Genomic DNA, 24719 nt, shown 5'->3' on the forward strand with positions numbered 1-24719 from the left:
ACTAAAAAGTCATCTTACATACAGACTTTATATACCTTTATCACGGTGCAGCCCATCTTGAATCCCCAACAATATCAATGTTACCAAACCGAGGCTGGAAGAACTAAGTCTGGTTCCTATTTTCAAAAGGATTGTTAGCATTCATTGTTGTTATTCGTCCCGAGGAACATGATCAAGATGGGGGCAGCATGATAAAGGTCTAAGAGTGATTAACAAACGTATATTTATAAATACCTCAGACAGTTTCGCTATTCCTATTGGTGAAGAGCGCGTCACGTGGGTGTGTTAACCTTTGTTTATGACCGGTAAAAAGTGTTAATTCATGGGCGTGACACGCGACCTTGCACCTGTTCTTTTAAGACACACAGTTGTGCAACATGCTTTTTAGGGACATTCCCTTTGCGATTGTGCAATGCCCAAAGTGACGTATGAGGTTCACGGACAACAAGCCTTTGTAATGTAACAGCACCCCTGTTCAGACTACTAGAGGACAATAACACAGTCATTTATTCATAACAACCTATTACCCCTGCACGCATGCGCAAGTCCTGGGGTATGTTATTATAAAAACGGCATACAGATCGAGTGGAGGGCTAGTACTGAACGACAAGAAGAGTACACAAACCCCGATGGAAGCTTACCAGTATGTTACCATTTCTATAACCTTTAAACCAGACTATTTCCCCCAAAAGGACCCAGTAACGCAGAACGCATTGGATGATATTCAATGAGTTTGCTACCTGTTTGCTTTATACGGTTTCATGAATATCACAGGAGTTGCAAACGGGTAGATTTATGGGAGAAGAACAAGTCGATGAGTTTCTCAGAACCATGCACTTGCTGAATGACTGATTGCAGTCAATTTCGACGGCAGTTTTGACTCCTTCAGGTAAGTCACATTATAATAATAATAGTAATTTATTTATTTATTTATTTAGCGCAAGTTTTATAAAAATAATGTACAGATGCGCATTAAAATAGGGAAAAAAAAGAACGATCAAAATATGAAACCAAAATAACAAATTGCTCTTCTAAACAAAATGAACGTTGTTGTATAGTGTATAACGTCACACACTCGTCACTGAGTTGCATAAAAAAAACTACGTTTAAAAGATAAAGCCTTTATTGGATAAATCATGTTATTAAAATAATAATAACAATTTATTCATTTAAATTGCGGCCATTCCATAAAATGTACACAAGCGTATAACAAAACAATTATAAAAATATTACAATTTTACAACAGGAAAATATACAGCAATCCAAACAAATGAAAAATTGTATACCGTCAGATTATTAGCCAAACCTGGATGAGCAAATTATTATTGGCTTGTTAGTCAATGAAAATGTTCAAATTGTGCAGTCTATTTGTCCACATCAAACCTCAGCATTGCCGTATTAAGTTGTGTTTACAATTGTCTTTTAACTTGGGATTGGGTAATCCTATCACCGACCCATCAGTGGCCCAAAAGGTGTGATACCCCCCCCCCCCACCCCTTGGGGAATGTAAAGTGCGGGGAAAGAAAAAACTTTCAAACAGGCCAACGCAAAACCACGTATTATGAAACTCTGGACTAATCCACTTGGTGGATCCGCGAATAAACTTGTATCACATAACTTTCTCAAGTCTAGCTTTGCAGTGTGCTGTACCAAACCAGGAATGTAAGGGAAGGCCCATTATACTTCTGTCGATAAGATCATTTTAAGGCAGTGGACACTATTGGTAATTACTCAAAATAATTATCAGCATAAAACATTACTTGGTAAAGAGTAATGTGGAGAGGTTGATAGTATAAGTAGTTGAGTAGTGTGCGCCTCCGTGTTGCCCTCTCACACTGCTCTCGTTTATTATGGTGTCTTTTCTGCATTCATCATAAGTTAGCATATTTTTGTTGGATCATCTGATAGTTAAACTCCTGTGGAACCAGTACGACTATTTTAAAGGCTCTTGAGTGGACTTTTACTGATCTGTAGAGGAGGTAACTTTTTGACTTTTGCTGATAGAATTATACGCCATCTCTTCCACACACCCCCACCATTACAACTTGCTTACTCAACCCCTGTACACAACGCTATAGCTACTGTTGCCTTGACAATACAACTACTGTTCAACAATGGAGCAAGTTGACTTCACGACCATTGTCTTCTTTGTCCTTCTGTGCAATGGAAAGTGTATCCAGTGTTCCACCCCCCTTCCACAGAACAATACACCAGCGACAGTCAAGTATGCTATGGCAGCCCTGTGTGTTATTACGCCAACTCAACCGCTACCCTTAACCTGTTGCTTTTAAGATCGGGAGACATTTGTCCCAACCCTGGTCCTGCATCTCATGAACCTGACAGCCATGGAAACATTTCAATGACACTGAATGATAAGGTAACTTACGAGCAAAGCTTTCTCCATAGCCTTAATCCGTCCAATCTACATACACGTACCCACAGACTGGAGAAAGATGTATGGGAAAGAATGTTATTTCTTGGTATTTCTAAGAAGGGAAAGACACATCGCGGGCGAAGATCCCCTAGAAAACAGGAGGAAATTGCTATAAGAAGGAATCTCTTCCATCGAACCAGTATTTATTCTACACCTGAACTGAATAATAACCAGTTATTGCTCTGCACCATAAATGCACGTTCACTCCGGAACAAATCCACGGAATTTCAGGACTATGTTAATGACAATGGATTTGATATAGTGTGCATTTGCGAAACCTGACTGACTCCATTGGATGACGCAGTAATTGCTGATCTGACCCCAACTGGCTACATCTTTAAACACCAGCCAAGAGCTAGCCGACGAGGAGGTGGAGTTGGCATTTTATTTCGTGATGTACTGAATGTCAATGTCAAATCTTCTCCGGACTATCAATCTTTCGAAACAATGTCTGCTACCATAACTTCTACCGGTAGAAGTGTGGACCTTATTGTTGTCTACAGACCCCCTGGGCACCAATATCCTTTTGCCAACTTTGTGGACGAGTTAACACCCCTTCTCGAAGATTCTACCTTGAAGTGTACTCCGCTTGTAATAACTGGTGACCTGAACATTCATTTTGATAATGTATCGGCTCCTAACACCAAACGCTTCAATGACTTGCTTGTCGGTTATGGTCTCAGGTAGAGAATCTTGTCACCGACCCATGACCATGGTCACATCCTTGATGTTTTCATCGCACGCATTGCTGACAGCAATTTCTTCTCTGACCTTGATGTTGTTCCTGGCATTTCTGACCACTCTGCCATCGTAGGCCAGTTACACTTGGAAAAGCCACGCCCCGTCTGTCGAACAAAAGTCCTGAGAAACATCAAAGCCATTGATAGACTTTCCTTCGCTGCGGATGTTCAACAGAGTAACATTATAGCGAGCTGTTCCGATGGGATTGCCAATCTGATCGATTGCTATAATTCCACCCTTAAAACTTTACTGGATGTCCATGCTCCTGCTAAATCTCGCCCCGTCAAGTTTCGTCCTCATGCCCCATGGTACAACCCCACTGTTTCCGTCGAGAAACAAAAACGGAAAAGTTTCCGTATGGCGCCACCACTTTTTCATTCGAAATAAAATAATATAGTATCTAATTTACCTGATTGACATATCCCTTTTTGTAAAAATGAGTGAAAAAGTGGTGGCGCCATACGGAAAGTTATCCACGAAAACGGAGACAACTGGAAAAAAGGTGGCGATCCTCTGGATTGGAGGTGGATCGTGACCTTTACCGCAAGCAACGTCAGCACGTCAGTTCCCTCAACTGCAAGTATAAACGTGCTTATTATAATGAAGTTGTTGATGACTGTGGAAATGACACAAAACGTCTGTTTCGTGTGGCTAATCAACTTCTTAATCGCAAGCAAGCTTCTCCACTTCCTACTCACAGTTGCAGTATATCTCTTGCTCGGCTCTTTGGTGAGTTCTTCACAAACAAGATCGATGCTATATGCACCAGCCTATCTCCTGACATCTCGCAACGACCTTCTAGAACAATTACAGTTTTCGATTCCTTTGAGCCTACTTCTACAGAGGAAATTGAGTCTCTCATTCGTCACACTCCTGCGAAATCTTGTGACTTGGACCCCATCCCCACTATGTTGTTGAAGGATTGTTCTCATATATTTGCACCCATTGTTGCGGAGATTGTTAATTTGAGTATGAACAATGGTATTGTTCCTGCAGCTCTCAAGCTAGCCCACGTTCATCCTACACTCAAAAAATCGTCTTTAAATCCAGAATTGCTCAAAAACTACCGTCCTATCTCGAATCTTCCATACATATCCAAGGTACTCGAACGAGTGGTCTTCTCAAGACTGTCAGACTACCTCCGTGAAAACAATCTTCTCGATAGTCGACAGTCTGCGTATCGGGCACGTGTTGAGACACTCCTCGTGAACTTATCTAATGACATTCTCATGGAGATGGACCTTGGGCGGATAACTGTCTTAGTTTCGTTAGACCTTTCATCCGCTTTCGACACTGTTCATCATGACATTCTCTTAAATATTCTCTCATCCCTTGGTATTCAAGACGTTGTGTTAGATTGGTTTAAATCCTACCTGACTAATCGCCAGCAAGTCATGTACATAAATGGGACTCAATCTGATCCTATCTCCTTGGACTGTGGTGTCCCACAAGGTTCAGTTGGTGGGCCAATGTTATTTTCTATATATTTGAGTGAACTCAGGGATGTTTTTGATCGCCATCACATTAGATACCATTGCTATGCTGATGATGTTCAAATCTATGTTTCTTTTGTTCCTAATCAACAGAATGCTTCTAGTGCCATCCACAAACTAGAATCATGCTTAGTTGATGTCATACAATGGATGGGATCCCATTCACTCAAGTTAAACAATGACAAATCTGAAATGATTTTACTTGGTTCTGTAGCTCATCTGGCCAAGGTCAAAGTCTCTCATATCAACATTGGTAATTGTAAAATTAAGCCTTCTGTAGTCTGTAAAAATCTAGGTGTTACATTTGACTCTGCTATGTCTATGTCTAACCAGGTTTCTAACATATGTAAATCAGTTTGGTATCAATTAAGAAATCTGGGCTTTATCCGTCAATACTTAACTCGTTCTACCACAGAAAAGATTGTTCATGCTCTGATTTCTTCCCGGTTTGATTATTGTAATTCTCTGTTCTGTCTTCTACAACAGAATCAAATCTCTCGTTTGCAACGACTGCAAAACACTGCAGCTCGGCTGGTCACTTTGTCCTCCAGGAGAACCCATATCACTCCGGTTTTAAATGCACTTCACTGGCTCCCTGTTCAATATCGCATTCAATACAAATTAATTCTGCTTGTTTTTCATTCTTTACATGGTTCTGCTCCTCAGTATAATTGTCAATTAATTACCCGTTACAATCCTTCCAGATGTCTTAGATCATCCACTTCGTCATTACTGGTTGTTCCCCACACCCACAACAGTTGGGGTGACAGGGCTTTTTCTCATGCTGGTCCTTTACTTTGGAGTAATCTGCCTCTTAATATCCGTAACATGTCCTCTATTCATAAGTTCAAAGAGGCCCTCAAAACCCACTTTTTCACAGCTGCTTTTCATTAATTTTGTGTTTCTTCCTTGCGCCATGAGCATCACTTGTGGTGGATACCGGCGCACTATAAGTGTTCATATTATTATTATTATTATTATTATTATTATTATTATTATTATTATTATAAAACATTGTGAGAAACGGCTCCCTCTGAAGTGACGTAGTTTTAGACGAATTTGGTTTCGAGACCTCAGAATTAGATTTTGAGGTCTCGAAATCAAGCATCTGAATGCACACAACTTCGTGTGACAAGGGTGTTTTTTCGTTTATAGTTATCTCACAACTTCGACGACCAATTGAGCTCAAATTTTCACAGGTTGGTCATTTTATGCATACGTTGAGATACACCAAGTGAGAAGACTGGTCTTTGACAATTACCAATAGTGTCCAGTGTCAATAACCATTTCCATTTGCAGAGGTACATGTATGCTATATGAACCCACTCTCTCCACATGTTCCTGTCTATTGTCTACTGTATATTGTTGGTTGCATCATCGTGACGCAGCTTGCTCTTAAATGCTACCTTTTTGTGTGTTTCCTGCAAAATGCTTCCCTGTGTTCTTCTGGATGCGGCCCGGGACCTCAACCTCGCTATAATGCTCTTTCTCTTTAAATACAAAACGACTAGTGTTTTCATAATTTCATATGTTCATATTTATATATAGGTTTTCTCGGTCAATTTCGGAAAATGAGCAGCCAATTTAACCACCAAGCTTTTCTATTTCGCGCAAAATCGAATGCTACTCAAAAGGGTCATTTGATTTCGTTTTGGGATTAGTCAATATGTAATGTTGCGTCATTCGAATGAAAACAATAATAATTCAATTTAACAATTTATCAAAACAGCATTCAAATTCGCAGACGCTTCTTGAGGCGTGTGTGTCACGAAAAAGAATGACGCTATGCTATATTGAACTTCGTTTGAGAACGAGTCAAATTCCTTTGAACTCAATTTAGTGTATCGTCATTCTTTTTTGAGACACACACGCCTCAAGAAGCGACTGCGAAATTGAATGCTACTTTGATGAATTGTTAAATTGAATGATTATTTTGTTAAATCGAATGACGCAACATTTTGACTAATCATAAAACGAAATCGAATGACCCTCTCCAGTAGCATTTGATTTCGCGCGAAATAGAATAGCTTGATGTTTAAATTGGCTGCTCATTTTCCGAAATTGACCGAGAAAACCTATGTTTGCACAAATAATAACGTGGAATGCGTGGAAGACAAGTTTGGATACCGTCATGGTAAACATTAGTTTCCATGGGCCTGGAGCGGGCACCATTATTCCTGCAGCTGCTGTTACAGACGATTTGTTGTGAATTGTTCAGAGAGTACCCGCCTCCTCCCCAGTACTGCGGATCGGCCTTGACTCTGATTTCACAATCATATCCAGTATTCAACTGCAAAATAGTGTACATTATACTGTTATATAGAATGCCTTGACATATAGGTCACGTCCTATTGTCATGTTACTGTATTCTAAAAACTTCTTGTTCAGTGATGCATGATGGGATTCATTGTAAAACTACAAGAAAAGTAATTGGTAAAGGCGAACAAACTCTCTGTCAAGTTTAAGACAAACAATTACAATAATTATTTATTTGAACTGGTTTGACAATGGACCAACATTATTGATGGGTAAAATCTTATGAAGGTAAATAGCGCGAGGTGAATGGGAATATTAAAAGACTGAGTGAAATGGCCCATGCACAGTGTGCAACCGGTTAACCATCAGCCCACATTGGATTCTGGCGCTGACACAGAGCGAATCTGTCATCTACATTATTTTGGCTCTGCAACTGTATTACTTTGTGATTACTGGATTACTGATTAAGTATTACAATTTGGCAAATTGTGAATTGCTGATTCATTCCAATTAATTGGACAAATTGGAAGTTGAATTTCTAGTGACTATTAGCAGCTAAAGGTTTTAAACTAGATTGTTGAAACAGCGTGTTAGTTCTACTGGTTTTGTAGACTTGATCGGTTCAAGCTCAGAGTTGCCTTTTATATACCTTTATCACGGCGTGGCCATCTTGATTTTACTCCATTCCAACCCATTGTAACCAAACTGAGTCACGACGAAATAATATTATGGTGCCATGCGCGTTATGGAAACAGGGAACATCACGAACACTGTTCCCGCATGGCTGCTCGTCTTTGAACTTGTTTACTGCTGAGTTTTACAAAGAGTGGTTGCATTTGAATAAAGGATTTGGCAATAGACCTTATGCACATGACGTCATTTTAGTACGGCGCCCTCGCCTTGAGGTCAAAAGGAGGTTGTTCATTGGCCAATCTATGTGCGTTTCGATTGTTTCGTCACCGTTTGACCTCAAAGATGGCGGCTGGATGACGTCAATGCATAAGGTCTAGAGCTGAAGAAGTGTCATTATACCCCAACGGTCCTATTGAATTTGCAGGTTTTGCAGACTGGATCGGTTCAAGTTCAGTGTTGCACATACAAACTGTTTCCGCAAGGCTGACTTTCTTTCAACTTGTTACTGCTGAGTCTTACTATGGTTGCAGAGAGCACATTTTTATAGTCTGTTTAAAACCAAGGGAGATCGGGCTGACATGTCATTCTTTTACGGAATTGCATTTTATTTTGCAATTTTTGTTGTTTATAGTTCATTTTTCGTTCTGACGTTCATACCACATTATCAGGAGCAAAACAACTTACCTGACCTTTAATTGTACTAGGATTTGTGCGATAATAATAATTATTGTTTAACAAATTTAGAAATCAAATGGACATCTTTGAAAGTGGCATGGGTTTGAGATATTTTGCGAAAAAGTTCATGTAACTTGATGATGAATTTGCTCATTCGATTTTCAGAATATTGAGCATTGATCAGTCTTCACTAATAACATCCCAAAGCAACACCAACATGTATCAGCCATCTCTAAAACAGTGGTATGAAGACCGGAAGAGGTTAAGGGTCGTATATGATCATTCCCGGGCAAAACCAGTTGAGAGGAAGAACAAAATCAAGAAGAGTAGACAGGCGGCTTTCAAATCTGCATTAGCAGAGAGGACAACGCCATCGAGACAGTATCAAGACACCAAGACGAACACGTCAGATTCATCATTGGGCATAGAACAATGCAGAGCACAAGCGAAAAGGTACCGTAGCTTTGGTACATTCACTCAAACAGAATAAAGAGGAAATTAAGACTGTATAATTAAGGCTACTTTGAAGTTTTCAATGAGTCATGGAGTGCGTTTTGGCGACCCCAACCAAAGCCCAACCGAGTCCACAAGTCGGTTACTGGTTGGTCTGAACAGCATCGTCACCGCGCTCAACCGAACACCAATGTTTCTAGTTGGGGTCGCCAAAACGCACTCCTATGCTTTTGCCGTGATGGTCAGCTGAAGCTAAAAGGCAGTCACTCTGTGTATGACATGAGCTCCAGCTGATTCCTAACTATAACCCTATATAGTTTCTCACGGGAACTGGTACTATGATTAGCCCTACATTCAATGCTGGTTTCCCGGATACATGCAGTAGTTTTTACTCAATAATTTAAAGCCATTGGACACTTTCGGTAAACAAAATTGTCCAAAGGGCACACTTCGCGTATCACAACTGATATAAAAAATAACAAACCTGTGAAAATTTGGGCTCAATCGGTCATCGGAGTCGGGAGAAAATAACGGGGAAAACCCACCCTTGTTTCCGCACGTTTCGCCGTGTCATGACGTGTGTTTAAAATAAATCTGTAATTCTCGACAACGAGAATTGATAATTGTTTTAATGTGTTCTCGAAAAGTACAGCGTTGCACAATGCATGGAATAATATTTCAACAGAAGTCTTTCACCAAGTTATTTGTAAATCTGTGAGCTTTTTTTTTGTTTCTGTGCCGAAAGTGTATTATGGCTTTAAGTCAATGAAACACAAAATCATTTTGCTAAAATAATAAAATAGTACCATTGGCAAATACTAATGCTACTAGCTTAATTGATCTAGGAATGCTTGTTTAACCTTCTACTTATTAAAGACATTGGACACTATTGGTAATTACTCAAAATAATTATTATTATAAATACTTACTTGGTAACAAGCAATGGGGAGCTGTTGAGTATACATTGTGAGAAACGGCTCCCTCTACCCCCTGAAGAAACGTAGTTTTCGAAGTAATTTTCCACTAAAATATTTGAAATCGAATTTCTAGACCCCCAGAAGTATATTTTGAGGTCATGAAATCAAGCATCTGGAAGCACACAACTTCGTGCGACCAATTGAGTTAAAATGTTCACAGTTGTTTGTGTGTGCATGTTGAGATACACCAAGTGAGAAGACTGGTCTTTGACAATTACCAAAAGTGTCCAGTGTCTTTAAGTTTCGACCAAAGTATGTTTTGTCTACTGGCAGAAATAATAGAGGTATTGTAAATTGTTAAAACATAAAAATTCTTATCTCTACAGAGACGAAGCCTTATCCAATAAATTCAAGGAAACTCATCACATGATACAGATCTTTATCAAGACGCCCATCAACCCCAAAACCCTCTGTTTACGACTCAATCATAAAACAACCGTCTCCGACCTAAAAGACATCATTCACAGGAAGTTGGGCATTCGTCCTGCATTGCAAAATCTGTACACGAACAACAAAAGGTTCAAGGTAGGGTCTACATAACACGAATTTGATGTACCTGAAAGGAATATTACATAATAGGGGACTTTCGGGACGCTTGGTGGCAGCAGACTTACCAGGTAAAATCCATATTGGGTGCGTTCGTTTAGCTTCCCTGGGCCGACCCCGGTGTGTGGCGTTTTTTTTTTCACAGGACGAACGTGTGCAGATAATTACCCACGTTCGTCCGGAAAAAAAAACCCGCCACACACCGGGGTCGACCCAGGGAAGCTAAACGAACGCACCCAATGTTTTCGGTAATGCGCGCATGCTCAGAACAACATAAACAATGACAATAGACCTTTTCGCAAATACTGGGGCGCGCGCGTAAAGCTTGGAATTAGGTGCATTGTGGTCTAGCTGATTACAAATTTGATTCATATATATCCCACAATGCACCTCATTCAACAGTCTGCGCTTGCGCATTGGTATTTGCGATAAGGTCTATTCACCTGGTAAGTCTGCTGCCACCTAGCGTTCCAAAGTCTCCCATTGATTTTTGCACAAAAAAAGGTGCTGGCAGTGTAAGCGCTTCATGGTATCCACCATATACATGTACATAAACTTCGTCGCCTACAATCTGTCCAAAATGCCGCCGCGAGATTACTTACAGGTACCAAAATATCTTCACACATCTCTCCTATTCTACATAATCCCCACTGAGTTCAATACAAGATCATCCTTCTGACATTCAAGGCTCTCCATGGACTAGCCCTTACCTACATACAGAGCATGCTTCAACCCCGTAGTGTCAAGGGCCGGGAGGTCATCGGGCAGCACGCTCTATCAGCTATGGGGATAGGGCATTAATTAGTAAAACGCTCACCGAGCGGTAAACTCAACAAGGGAAATTAGTTTTTCCATCAAAAGGACATTCAGACAATATTTCAAGGGATATTTTTTCCATCATCATCATATGATTAGACCGTGTAAGTTTTATGTAAATCTGTGATCTAAGCAGATTTTTTTTTACCAATTCTGTAATGTTCCTTCATAAATTTACTTTTGCATTTAGCATTCTCTCTTGATGAATCACAGTGGTTTGTTTTGTATCTATTCGGGGGAAAGGGACAAGATGGGACCAAGAGTTATATTTTCACGAAGGTTACTAAATAGACGAACAAATGTTGGCTGTACAACAATTGATGACGGCTCGTATTCTATCTTAAAATTGTATGCAAAGACAAGTAAGCCTGGTTTATCCGAAGTTAAGCGCAGTTTCGAATGTTTCCCAAGAGTCTGTTGCAAATTTTTCGGAGCAAATTAGCAAAATCGTATCGCATTCGCAATGTCAGGAAGTATCATGGACCAGGATTTTGTTCTATTTGAGAAGAAAAAGAACAAAGATGAAAACCCGTTACAAAAACAACAGTTAATAAACCAAACAGAATTGCGAGGATTCATTGAACATCGTTCTAAAAAAAAGTAAAACAAAGGTTTCTTTCCCCTTTATTTTCCAGTTGTGTGACGCTTTGACTCTTCTTGATCTTGGCATTAAACCGGAGACAAACATTGATTTAACACTAGCAGAAGGATTGCTTGGTGGCGCCCCAACACGTGAGTAACTAATGCATGTTCATGACGTGTCAGTCTTTGTGTTACATTGTGTTTTGCTCCACATCCCCACACAGTCAATTGAAATGGGTCTTTTGTTACAGTTTATAATTCATTGATCATCAATAAACCAAACCAAGAAATAATTCAGCAATATTAACCTCTGAATTTGATTCAGTGACATGTCTTCAAGCCGCGTTTGATTCTTCATATTATTATTTTATTATCTTTTGTATTAACAAATATTGTGCAAAATAGCTATCATTATAATAGGATTAATTTTGTTGTGTTATGATAATTTTTCTTGGCTGGTGTGTCACTTTGTAAGTTATATCAGAAATTCATACACTTGAGTTAATTGAGGCGAGTTCTGGTAAAAATAAGTTCAACCAAAACATACCTGAACAAATGCTTAAAACTAAAACTTACCTAGACGACTGCTAACGGCTTTAGCAGGTACATTTTTGTGCAAGGAAGTTGGAGGAACTGTACAGATGACATTCTAGAACCAGGGTCCATACGATGGAAATCGAAGCATTTGGAATTCCAATCATTCCCCCCCCCCCGAAAGTATACAGCAGATCTGGTTAGTATTTGAGAAGGACATTTTAATAAAATCTCATTACGAAGATCTTGATAAAGAGGAAGCTTCCAAGTATGAGATTGTTCATTAGTGTTTTACTCTCTTAATGTTTGGCTGGAAGCAGTAGACGAGACATTCCTACGGACTTTAGCAGTAAACCTCTGCAAGGACTGGCAGCAACTCGCAGTCAAGCTTAAGTTCAGACCAGCAGAGATTGGCAAGTTTGAACGCCTCGCTGAGAGCAACCCAGAAGAACAGGCTCGTCAGATGTTAGTTTCTTGGTTGAGTGAGCAGCAACCTAATGACAGAGAAGCAGGGGAATGGTTGAGAAGTGCATTAGTTCAAATAGATCGTCGGGATTTAGCTGCAAGGATCCCAGGTTAGAATACGGTTGGATTGTTTTGTTTCAACTAATATTGAAACAAACAAACAAACAAACAAACAAACAAACAAACAAACAAACAAACAAACAAAACAAACAAACAAACAAACAAACAAACAAACAAACGGACGGACGGACGGACGGACGGACGGACGGACGGACGGACGGACGGACGGACGGACGGACGGACGGACGGACGGACGGACGGACGGACGGACGGACGGACGGACGGACGGACGGACGGACGGACGGACGGACGGACGGACGGACGGACGGACGGACGGACGGACGGACGGTCGGACGGACGGACGGACGGACGGACGGACGGACGGACGGTCGAACAAACGATCAAACAAACGATCAAACAAACGATCAAACAAACGATCAATCGATCAATCGATCAATCGATCAATCGATCAATCGATCAATCGATCAATCGATCAATCGATCATTCGATCAATCGATCAATCGATCAATCGATCAATCGATCAATCGATCAATCGATCAATCGACCAATCGATCAATCGATCAATCGATCAATCGATCAATCAATCAATGGATTTTGCTACATACAGACAGGACTGATTTAACTCTGACATTTACATGTGTACCTTCCAAGTAAGGTAACATGAACTATGCAAGTAACGTTTGGGACCAAAATAAATCGCAGCAGTATTTTATTATATACTACAATATATTTGTCAGATTCCTTTATACTAATATGTGGTTGTCATTCTTCTTGCAGGTTATGCACCCACATCCCCAAGAGCAGGTACCAAGAGGCAGTCACCGGAACATCAGTCTGATGCTTCAGGTATTGATGGGAACAAGTTACGTGTCCCTGAGGCAGACAAGACTGATTTGAAACAAACCTCAGGTATACCTGCCAATCCCATGAACTGTCAGCAATACGCTGAAACACGTAAAACGCCGCGACAGGCATATGACATGTATTTTGTTACAAATCTTTTACGATAAAACCCTTTTTGTTGTTGTCATTCTTCTTGCAGGTTATGTACCCACATCCCCAAGAGCAGGTAGCAAGAGGCAGTCACCGGAACATCAGTCAACATCCAATGCATCAGGCATTAATGAGATGTTTGGAGTCGTAGCTGAGAATATTGGCAAAAATTGGACGCAACTCGGCAATTTTTTAGGCATTAAAGCTGCAAACATTGACACATATCCAATTGACCATCCAAATGACGTAAGAGAACAGGTGTATCAAATGCTACTTGATTGGGTCAGGACACAAACAAGCCAAAAGGAGGCTGAAGACGGGCTGATCGAGACGCTCGTCAAACTCGGCCGTGCTGACATTGTCCAAAAATTACCAGGTAAGTGAACCACACCTTTTGTTGCTCCTGTTTGTCCCCATGGAACATACGTTGGTGCCCATTGGCTACCTTGCTAGTAAAAATTGCTAGCGACACGTACGTCTTTGCCTCACTACGAATTATGTCAGCATAAAATGAATAAAATGCAGACGAGATATATTAATAAATAGGCTATATATAGGATTTTGAAAGGTTTGCGGTAACACCATAAATGACTATCTATATGATGAGTTGTGGTTCTGAAAGAGCCGTTGGTTTCAACTCGACGTTGATTAGTATGCTCTGATCATTTTCTGGAGAGAGCTGGGATCGAATATAAGATTGAATAAAACGCAACTTCTGGTTGTTTTTCTCCCTTACAAGGTTATGCACGTACATCCCAAGGAGCAAGTAAGATAGACGGAGTTCACAGCAGGAAGCTTAAGGAGCATCAGACAATAACTGATGTACCAGATATCGATGAGAAGAAGTTAGGGGACATAGCTAAGCATATTGGAAAAGATTGGAAGAAACTTGCCAATTCTTTAGGTGTTAAAGTTGCACAGATTGACACATATCAAAGCGACTACCCAAATGACCTAAATGAACAAGTCTTCCGGATGCTACTGGACTGGTGTAGACATGACCAAGAGGCGGCTGAAGACGGGTTGAAGGAGGCGCTTACAGTAATCGACCGTGCTGACATTGTCAACAAAATATCAGGTACGTAAATCACATCCACGGTTCTAAATGTCCCTAAGGGGACCACAATTGATTGTATTTGTAACAGTTTTCTGGGATACCATTTACACAAATCTCAAACTGAGAAAAACCCCAACACCACTTGGCCATTAGGATTAATACATGTCTTAAAGACATTGGTAATTGTCACAGACCAGTCTTCTCACTTAGTGTATCTCAACATGCATAGCATAACAAACCTGTGAAAATTTGAGCTCAATTTGTTGTCGAAGTTGCGAGAAAATAATGAAAGAAAAAACACCCTTGACACACAAAGTTGTGTGCTTTCAGATGCTTGATTTCGTGACCTCAAAATCTAATTTTGAGGTCTCAAAATCAAATTTGTAGAAAATCACTTCTTTCTCAAAAACTATATACGTCACTTCAGAGGGAGCCGTTTATCACAATGTGTTATACTATCAACCTCTCCCCATAACTCATAACCAAGTAAGGTTTTATGTTTTTTTTTGGAGTAATTGCCAATAGTGTCCACTGCCTTTAAAGTGATCCCCTGGAAGTGCAACCTTTGTGAAAGCGACCTCTCTTGACTAATCCTCCTTTAGTCCATGTTTGTTCCCCATAGTATGAGACAGAATCCCCGGCGGACAGATTTCCCTGTGATACCTGGTTGAAGTCCCGAACCAGGAGATTTGTCTTTGTTTAACGCAGAATAATTATATTTGGGTACAGGTTTGATGGGGCTACCATTCAACAATGAGGCATGCACTCAGACTTTGGTGAGTCATTACAAGGAGACGCTGAAAGTGAACACACACCCCACACGTAAGGATCTAGCTGTTGATATGGATCAACTTTATGTTTCTTTAGAACTTCTGCAAGAAACAAACAAACCTGATCAGCCCCTCACATTGCAGTCAGGTTCAATTAAAGGACAACATAAAACAGACCACACAGTGCACCTTGACATTGAAGGCGCACCCGAGACCGATCAAACCCAAACAGAGTATAAGAAAATTCCCCTTAAGTCACACGAAGACATGTTAAGCTTTGACAAGAACAGAATCTTAATCACTGCTGAAAGTGGGTATGGTAAATCAACGCTTCTAAAGAAGATAGCTTATGACTGGGCTGTTATACAGAGTAATACTGATCAATCGACTCTCCAAAAACAAGAATCGCCCCTGTCAAAGTATAAGCTCGTCTTTTTGTTGGAAATAAACAAAATGGAGGTCAATTTCAACGTTATGGATGAGATATTTCATCAAATATTGCCTCCAAACGAATTTGGGAAAAAGACTCTCAAAAGTTATATGACGAAACACCCAGAGAAAGTTCTCATCCTTCTTGATGGAGCGGACGAAATCTCCTTTCAGACACTACAAAATGCAAACGAAGAATTCAGTGTTAACAATGTCCTTTCATTCAAGTCGCTAAAACGCTGTAAGGTAATTGTAACAAGCCGACAGTCAACGGCGCTAAAGTTACTGACTTGCAATTCCAATTTCACAAGAGTGAACATAGTTGGGTTCGATGACAATAATAAGAAAGAATATATCCGTAAATACTTCAGCAATTACAACTCCCAACACCATGATCATGTTCTTTCTGAAATAAATAAGTCTGAAACACTCAGCAGTTTAGGGGAGATCCCTCTGTTTCTTTGGTTGATGTGTTCATCATTGACACAGGCTGGAAGTCGACTACCTGGCAGGATTACAGAACTGCTTCATCTCGCAATCAGGGTATTCTATGACCAAAAGATTGGCAAAGATTGTAAATCCAACTCCTCCGAGAAAATAACCATAAAGAGTTTTAATGAGCTGATGGCCAAACTTGGGAAGGTTGCTCTTGAATGTTCGACGTTACAAGGGCACGGAAAAAATGCCTTCGCAGTTTCAGAGTTTGATTCAGAGGACCTTGTCAATTTGGGATGTGAAGTCGGCTTGCTGACCCGAGTGCAATCCACGCACGGTTTAGACAAGGTTCATCAAGTCCGATTCCACCACATAATATTAATGGAGTTTTGTTGTTCCGTTTACCTGTCTGATATGACAGAGTCCAATCCTAATAAATTTAAAGAGTACATGTCAAAATTGTTAGACGGAGACGTGAAAAGAAATGAATACTTAATCCGTTTCTGCAGCGGGGGAAACAAAAAAGCTGCAAATTTCGTTATAGAACTGACCGAAAAACACCTATCAGTTTACAATAAAAACACTCCCGTTGAATGCGAAAGGTATGTCTGTTTACATAGGATAATGATGTTGGTTTTGTTTGAAGCCAAGCTTGGTGTGACTGTAAAAACCCTCGCGATGGATGAGTGGGTAAGATTCCCATATGAGCTGAAAGGAGAAGACCTCTTGGCTGCATATTATTTCATTCAAAACCTACCAGAACGATCCAGTCTTCATCATGTTTCTGATATAACGATATCGTGTCAAGGAACAACCGAGTTAGATCTCCTAGAACAAATAATGGCCAGAACAAGGTGTGATTTAGCATTAGAAATAGTTGGTGTCAATATGAACGACAAGATTCATCAACTCAAAAACATTTCTAAAAGTTTAACATCGCTTAAGTTAAGAGATTGTCAGTTAAACTGCATCTCTGTCCCTCAACTTTTCAGGTCATTTCAATCAGCTACAAAATTGAAGAAAGTGTATTTGGTGGGAAACAACTTGCACGGTTTGAAATCAGACCAGATACCTCGTATCCCTTCCCTGTGGTTCTTAATGCTAGACGGATGTAAGCTGACGAAGGATGACATTGGGTCAGTTTTCTCCAGCGTGGCTGCTGCAGGTAGTGTGACGAGACTTGTTCTAGAGGATAACGATCTCCGTGGTATTAAGGGGGACCAGATAACTCCCGTTTCTTCATTGAAGTCATTGTATATACACTCATGTGGCATACAGAGTGATGATATTGGGTCAGTTTTCTCCATCGTGGCTGCTGCTGGTAGTGTAACGACACTTGTTCTAGAGGATAACGATCTCCGTGGTATTAAGGGGGACCAGATAACTCCCGTTTCTTCATTGAAGTCATTGTATATACACTCATGTGGCAATACACTCATGTGGCATAAAGAGTGATGATATTGGGTCGGTTTTCTCCATCGTGGCTGCTGCAGGTAGTGTAACGACACTTGTGCTAAAGGATAACAATCTCCATGGCATTAAAGGGGAACAGATAACTCCTGTTTCTTCCTTGAAGGAATTGCGTCTGAACACATGTGGTATACAGAGGGATGATATTGGTTCAGTTTTCTCCATCGTGGCTGCTGCAGGTAGTTTAACGACACTTGTTCTAAAGGATAACAATCTCCATGGCATTAAAGGGGAACAGATAACTCCTGTTTCTTCCTTGAAGTTATTGCATCTATACGCGTGTGGTTTACGGAGTGATGATATTGGTTCAGTTTTCTCCATCGTGGCTGCTGCAGGTAGTGTAACGACACTCGTTCTAAATGAAAATGACCTTCATGGTGTTAAAGGGGAACAGATAACTCCTGTTTCTTCCTTAAAGGAATTGCATCTCTCTATGTGTTGTTTACAGAGTGATGATATAAGTTCAGTTTTCTCCATCGTGGCTGCTGCAGGTAGTGTAACGGGTCTTGCTCTATTTGAAAACGATCTCCATGGTATCAAGGGGGACCAGATAGCTCCTGTATCTTCCTTGAAGATATTGCATCTGTACGAGTGTGGTTTACGAAGTGATGATATTGGTTCAGTTTTCTCCATCGTCGCTGCTGCAGGCTGTGTAACGAAACTTGTTTTAATAAAAAACGATCTCCATGGTATTAGGGGAGACCAGATTACTCCTGTTTCTTCCTTGAAGGAACTGAATCTCTACGTGTGTGGTTTACAGAGTGATGATATAGGTTCAGTTTTCTCCATCGTCGCTGCCGCAGGAAGTGTAATAACACTTGTTCTACATGGAGATAATCTCAATGGCATTAGAGGGGTCCAGATAACTCCAGTTTCTTCCTTGAATGAATTGCATCTTGACTCGTGTTGTATACAGAGTGATGATATTGGGTCAGTTTTCTCCATCGTGGCTGCTGCAGGTAGTGTAATGACACTTGTGCTAAAGGATAACAATCTCCATGGCATTAAAGGGGAACAGATAACTCCTGTTTCTTCCTTGAAGGATTTGCGTCTGAACGCATGTGGTTTACAGAGTGATGATATTTGTTCAGTTTTCTCCATCGTTGCTGCTGCAGGTAGTGTAACGGCACTTTTTCTTATAGATAACAATCTCCATGGCATTAAAGGGGAACAGATAACCCCTGTTTCTTCCTTGAAGGAACTGCATCTCTACTTATGTGGTATACAGAGTGATGATATTGGTTCAGTTTTCTCATTCATGGCTGCTGCAGGTAGTGTAACGACACTTGTTCTAATAAAAAACGATCTCCATGGTATTCAGGGGAACCAGATAACTCCTGTTTCTTCCTTGAAGGAATTGCATCTCTACGCATGTGGTTTACAGAATGATGATATGGAGCCAATTTTCTCCATCGCTGCTGCTGCAGGTAGTGTAATGAGACTTGCTATAAAGGATTTCGATCTCCATGGTTTTCAAGGGGACCAGATAGTTTCTTTCGAGGAGTACTTTAGCTTGACCGATCGTGGTCTGCAGAAGGTAGACTTTGAGACACTTTTTCTGGCCAGGAATACGCAAATCCAGGAGTCCGTTCCTTTGAGGTCAACGGCCAGCTTTACTTTATTACAGAGGTGTAACATTTTGTAACATACTGCTGTGTTGATCTACGGTACAACTTTTGTGAAATCGAAAATTTTGGTTTTTGCCCCTTACCTAGGGGTATATTATGTTGCTAGAATACGCTGCTATGGCATTTCTCAAATTTATATAAACATTATCAATTTTTATGATACGAAGAAGGTTTGGAATGGTATGGGGCTGATGAGTGGGTTCGCTTATGGGAAGAATCAATCATGTAATTTACCAGATATATCGTCCTTTCATGCTAACGATCTTAATATATTCATTAATCGGTTTGATGAACAGGTAAATATATATACCACCAACGAAGATTAAGTACGGTCAAATTTTAAACGTCTTAACTCTTGTAAAGCTTTTGGTCCATATAAATTAATGCCTCGTATTTTGAAAACATGTGCTGACCAGTTGAGTTATATCTTCGTGACAATTTTTAATATGTGTTTAAGCTTACAGAAATTACCAGATATCTGGAAGACTTCATGAATTGTTCCTATTCCAAAGAAGCCTGTTATTGCATGTATGAATTTGGGTTTTAACTGCGCCTTGAACACCCAACCCAGCAGGGTGGATATGTGTGCATTACAAGTCTTATTATTATTATTATTATTATTATTATTATTATTAATTACTATTACTATTACTATTACTATTACTATTACTGTTACTGTTACTGTTACTGTTACTGTTACTGTTACTGTTACTGTTACTGTTACTGTTACTGTTACTGTTACTGTTACTGTTACTGTTACTGTTACTGTTACTGTTACTGTTACTGTTACTGTTACTGTTACTGTTACTGTTACTGTTACTGTTACTGTTACTGTTACTGTTACTGTTACTGTTACTGTTACTGTTACTGTTACTGTTACTGTTACTGTTACTGTTACTGTTACTGTTACTGTTACTGTTACTGTTACTGTTACTGTTACTGTTACTGTTACTGTTACTGTTACTGTTACTGTTATTGTTATTGTTATTGTTATTGTTATTATTATTATTATTATTATTATTAGTTCCTCATCAACTGGTTAAATTTATTCTTCATTTTCTCACTAATCGCAGTCAATTTATAAAACTAAATGAACATTTTCAGTCGGAGTCCTTAATCACAAACACAGATGCTCAGGTACAGTGTTAGCTCCATTCCTTTTCACTGTGTATATCGTCCGACTTTTGATCCTGTCGTCACTGACTGTCCAGTAAAATTTGTTGATGATGCTGCTTTGCTAGGTTTTACAAAACATGATGGGTGCATTCGTTTAGGTTCCCTGGGTCGAACCACGTCTACCCCCGGAGCTTTGACGTTATTCCACGGGCTCACCCGGGTTAGCCCCCAGTGCCCTGCTTGTGGAGTGGGTCACAATTGGGGTGACTTCGCCAGGAGAGGGCGAGCGTGATCGTTCGATTAGCTAATAAAAATATAATAATGTATCCATGTACACAAGCGCATAACAAAATAATTATAAAAATATTAAAATGTTACAACAGGAAAATATACTCTCTATAAAGATGAAATTGAACGTTTTGTTGGGTACTGCAAAGATAATTACCTTATATTCAATGCTACTAAGACTAAAGAACTTGTCATCGACTTTCGTAAAAATAAGCCTGAGCCTTGTAATATTGTGATCGATAACAACTGTGTTGAAAGGGTTAATACATATAAATACTTTGGAGTTATGTTCGATGGAAAAGCTTAACTCTCGTATTGTCTTCGTAAAATGAATGCTTTTGGGGTCAGTAATGAAATTCTTGTTACATTATATTTATCAGTGATCTAGCTGTGGGGTATGGTGTTATTGTGTGACGGGCTGGGGTGGGAACGCTTTGAAAAGGGATAAAGATATGATTGATCATCTGGTGAGGAAAGTAGTGAGAATGACGGGGTGTTTGCAGTTGGTGGACTCTCTTCACCAAGAGCGGGTGGCAAGTCTGTTTCATCGTATTTTAGACGATAATATAGCCACCCGCTTCATGGTGAACTCACTGATCATATTATTTCAAGAGGTTGTAGGATGAGACTGCCGGCTGCTCGCACTAACCGTCATCTTCGCTCTTTTGTCCCCATGGGTATTACGTTTTTTAACGCTTTGTACAAAAGATAAGTGCTTGTTCACATTTTTTTCATATTTTTAAAAACAAATTATTCTATATATTTTTATAATGTTGTATATACATGGCCTGTATATATGTTTTGTATTCTTAAATCCCTGTGCGTTGTATCTTTTGTCCCCATGGGTAGTACGTTTTTTTTACGCTTTGTATAAAAGATAAGTACTGGTTCACATTTTTTGCATATTTTTAAAAATAAATGATTCTCTATATTTTTATATTGTTGTTTATACATGGCCTGTATATATGTTTTTTTTATTCTAAAATATTTTCTGTGATCAAGCCACAGCCACCACTTAATCGGAAACGGCTTAAATCTGATGAGCGCTGTCTCAAAATGTGCTAAGCAAAAACAGGTTACCAGCCAAAAACCACAAGCTCAGATGTGTGTTATTGACTGGTATCCCGTTTTTGTACCGCTCAAAAAAGTTTGTGTAGGCTTATAATGAAATTGTAGAAATAGTGTAAGCAGCTTCACGAAGCTTCGAGTTGAATTATTACGAAGTATCGATAATGAATGTGTAAAAAGATGAACACCATGTATACATATTGGCATAACTGACATTGATGGAATAAATGAATCATGAAACAAATTGCAATAATGTGGCCGTGTCTGAATGATTCAGCTGCGGCTGTGGCTGCGGCCGCTGGCAGCGCGCGCCATTTTGAAGTCGTGTCCGAATGTTTTTTGCTTTTGGCTGCGGTATTGGCTACGGCCGCGACGTCACAAATCAAGCGGAGCTGACTTACTGAATGGCCGGGGATGCCAGTTTGTTGATATTGTGTGTGTGGTGTGTGGTATGTCGTCTGCTGCTAGCGCTACATATGGGACTAGAAACTGTACCACATAATTCTGCTAAAACTTCTACAGGTGAAACCTTCAAGTGTAAGTGATGTTTAGATAACGAAGAAGACGACCTGTGATAATTATGATACTTTTTCGTGTTGTAAATTAGTTGAAAACCAACGTTTAAATTAAACAGTACGAAAAATAATAAAAGAACACTTTACCTTATAAAAAAGCTATAGCCTCCCCGTTTAGTTCGATACCAAATTATCATCATCCTGGGATTTCTTTCATCTGTTAATTACAATCACGAGCAGACAGTCATGACTAAACGATTGCATTTTTAGTATGAATAATTTACTTTAAGTTTTACTTATTGCATGTTTTCATGATCTACCTCGCTCCATGGTATTTTACTATAATTAGTAATTATATACACTCAGTAATCGTACTACCACACTAAAGAGCTGAATCCAAAACTTGCATGAGTTCGGTGTGTGACTCAATTTTGAAAGTGTTGGATCCAGCGTTTTGTTTGTTAAATCTAGCATTTTAAATTTTTGATCCAACGCAAAAGGGTTAGTTCATCAATTTGTGTTATAAATTCCTTTGAATTGGTGGATCAAACGTTAAACTGGCACTTAAATTGTTGACCGAATACTTTAAAATGCTGGATTTAACATATAAAATGCTGGATCCAACACTTTCAAAGAGTAGTCACTCACCGAACTCATGCAAGTGTTGGATTTAACTCTTTAGTTTTTAGAGTGTAGTGTTCATAGGTTTTGGAGGTACATCTGCCGGTCGACTACGTCAGAGCCAATGAACAGCTCTCACTGGGTCTAAAGCTACACCCACAATTTACATGTACATACACGACGAACGTTGTACAAGGTTCCTTTGCAAGTCATTTACGGGGTGAATATTCATGCATCGGCCTCTGCGATGATGAAACACCTGGTATCAAGCTTCCCGCGCTATTCAAAGGCGAATGAATAGTCTGTGTGCATGTGATATACCGACACACAACGAGTTCCAAATGTTAAAAACAGTGCAGGACTGTCTCCACTCAGGTTGGCTGTTTTTGAACTCTTTGTTAAAAGTGGGCTTTAACTTGTGTTGGATGTTGACTTATAAAAGGCGAGAATAAACCTCACTTCTTCATCAGGTGTGGGACCCCAAAATCTCCTGTGTCTTAATTAATTGCTGATTGTGTGATTATTGGTAGCCTAGTGCAGGGGTGTTGCCCAACAGTGATCCACACCAAATCCCCAACTAATCCACCCAATTGCCCCATCCACTACGATTTCATACACCCAATCCGTCATCCACCGAATCCACTACAGTACATCCGACCAATCCGCCCCATCCACCCAATCCACTAGAGTTCATCCACCCAATCCACCCCATCCGCCCAATCCACTAGAGTTCATCCTCCCAATCCACCCCATCCGCCCAATCCACTAGAGTTCAGTCACCTAATCCACTAGAGTTTATCCACCCAATCCACCCCATCCACCCAATCCACTAGAATCCAGCCACCCAATCCATTAGAGTTCATCCTCCCAATCCACCCCATCCACCCAATCCACTAGAGTTCATCATTCCAATCCACCCCATCCACCCAATCCACTAGAGTTCATCCACCCAATCCAACCCATCCACCCAATCCACTAGAGTTCAGTCACCCAATCCACTAGAGTTTATCCACCCAATCCACCCCATCCACCCAATCCACTAGAATCCAGCCACCCAATCCATTAGAGTCCATCCACCCAATCCACACCATCCACCCAATCAACTAGAGTTTATCCACCCAATCCACTAGAGTCTAGCCACCCAATCCACTAGAGTTCATCCACCCCACCCACCCAATATGACCGGGTTGGTGCCTTCGGCCTCGGGAAAAAGGTCCCTCTTCTGGTCACTCAAAGTCCCTCGAGGGAATAGACGTACACTAGTTTACCTAATTACAGGGGTTATGTGTATATTAGTCCCACGTGACCGTGTTTCAGCTAACCAGAATACAGAACAAGCAAGAGGTGTGTTTAAAAACAAGATAAACGGGACAAAATGCACAGTTCCAGATATTTACAACCATCCTACAAAATATTTACAAATCTATATAAAGAAATAATGATAAGCAGGAAAAGAAACTGAAATATTTTGTTATCTCAAAAGATTACTCCCATATCAAGGGGTCCGACTCAGTATAGACTTCAGCTATTAAAATTACTTCAAAGAAATGACATTATTCTACGAATTAATTTCGTTTCATCAAAACAATATTTTCGAAGGGGACGATTATTTTGTATGTTTGTTAGGCAGTGGACACTTATTG

The 24719-nt window shown here is 40.1% G+C and overlaps 2 protein-coding genes across 2 annotated transcripts; both read left to right on the plus strand.

Moving 5' to 3' along the window:
- The first annotated feature begins 573 nt into the window (after nucleotides 1-573).
- LOC139952193 (uncharacterized) lies at nucleotides 574-20058 on the plus strand. The gene is given in 10 exon segments (XM_071951242.1): nucleotides 574-889; nucleotides 8398-8685; nucleotides 9989-10187; nucleotides 11660-11756; nucleotides 12461-12715; nucleotides 13464-13595; nucleotides 13729-14055; nucleotides 14419-14757; nucleotides 15466-17783; nucleotides 17785-20058. Coding segments are annotated over 9 exon segments (5604 nt in total). The 5' UTR covers nucleotides 574-889; nucleotides 8398-8449; the 3' UTR covers nucleotides 19486-20058.
- LOC139952655 (uncharacterized) lies at nucleotides 2882-5245 on the plus strand. Its single transcript, XM_071951858.1, has 4 exons — nucleotides 2882-3117; nucleotides 3190-3483; nucleotides 3876-4571; nucleotides 5155-5245. The coding sequence occupies exons 1-4, from the start codon at nucleotides 2882-2884 to the stop codon at nucleotides 5243-5245; spliced, it is 1317 nt and encodes a 438-aa protein (XP_071807959.1).
- Nucleotides 20059-24719: the final 4661 nt, after the last annotated feature.

The sequence above is a fragment of the Asterias amurensis genome, chromosome 20 (assembly GCF_032118995.1).
Source record: "Asterias amurensis chromosome 20, ASM3211899v1".
Lineage (NCBI taxonomy): Eukaryota > Metazoa > Echinodermata > Asteroidea > Forcipulatida > Asteriidae > Asterias > Asterias amurensis.

Excerpts from the sequence above, each read along its gene's own strand:
- LOC139952655 (XM_071951858.1), top strand. The coding sequence starts at position 2,882 with ATGTCTGCTACCATAACTTCTACCGGTAGAAGTGTGGACCTTATTGTT. Across the intron at positions 3,118-3,189 it reads CTTGTCGGTTATGGTCTCAG|CAATTTCTTCTCTGACCTTG; the intron begins GTAGAGAATCTT and ends CATTGCTGACAG. Across the intron at positions 4,572-5,154 it reads ACTAATCGCCAGCAAGTCAT|AATCAAATCTCTCGTTTGCA; the intron begins GTACATAAATGG and ends CTTCTACAACAG.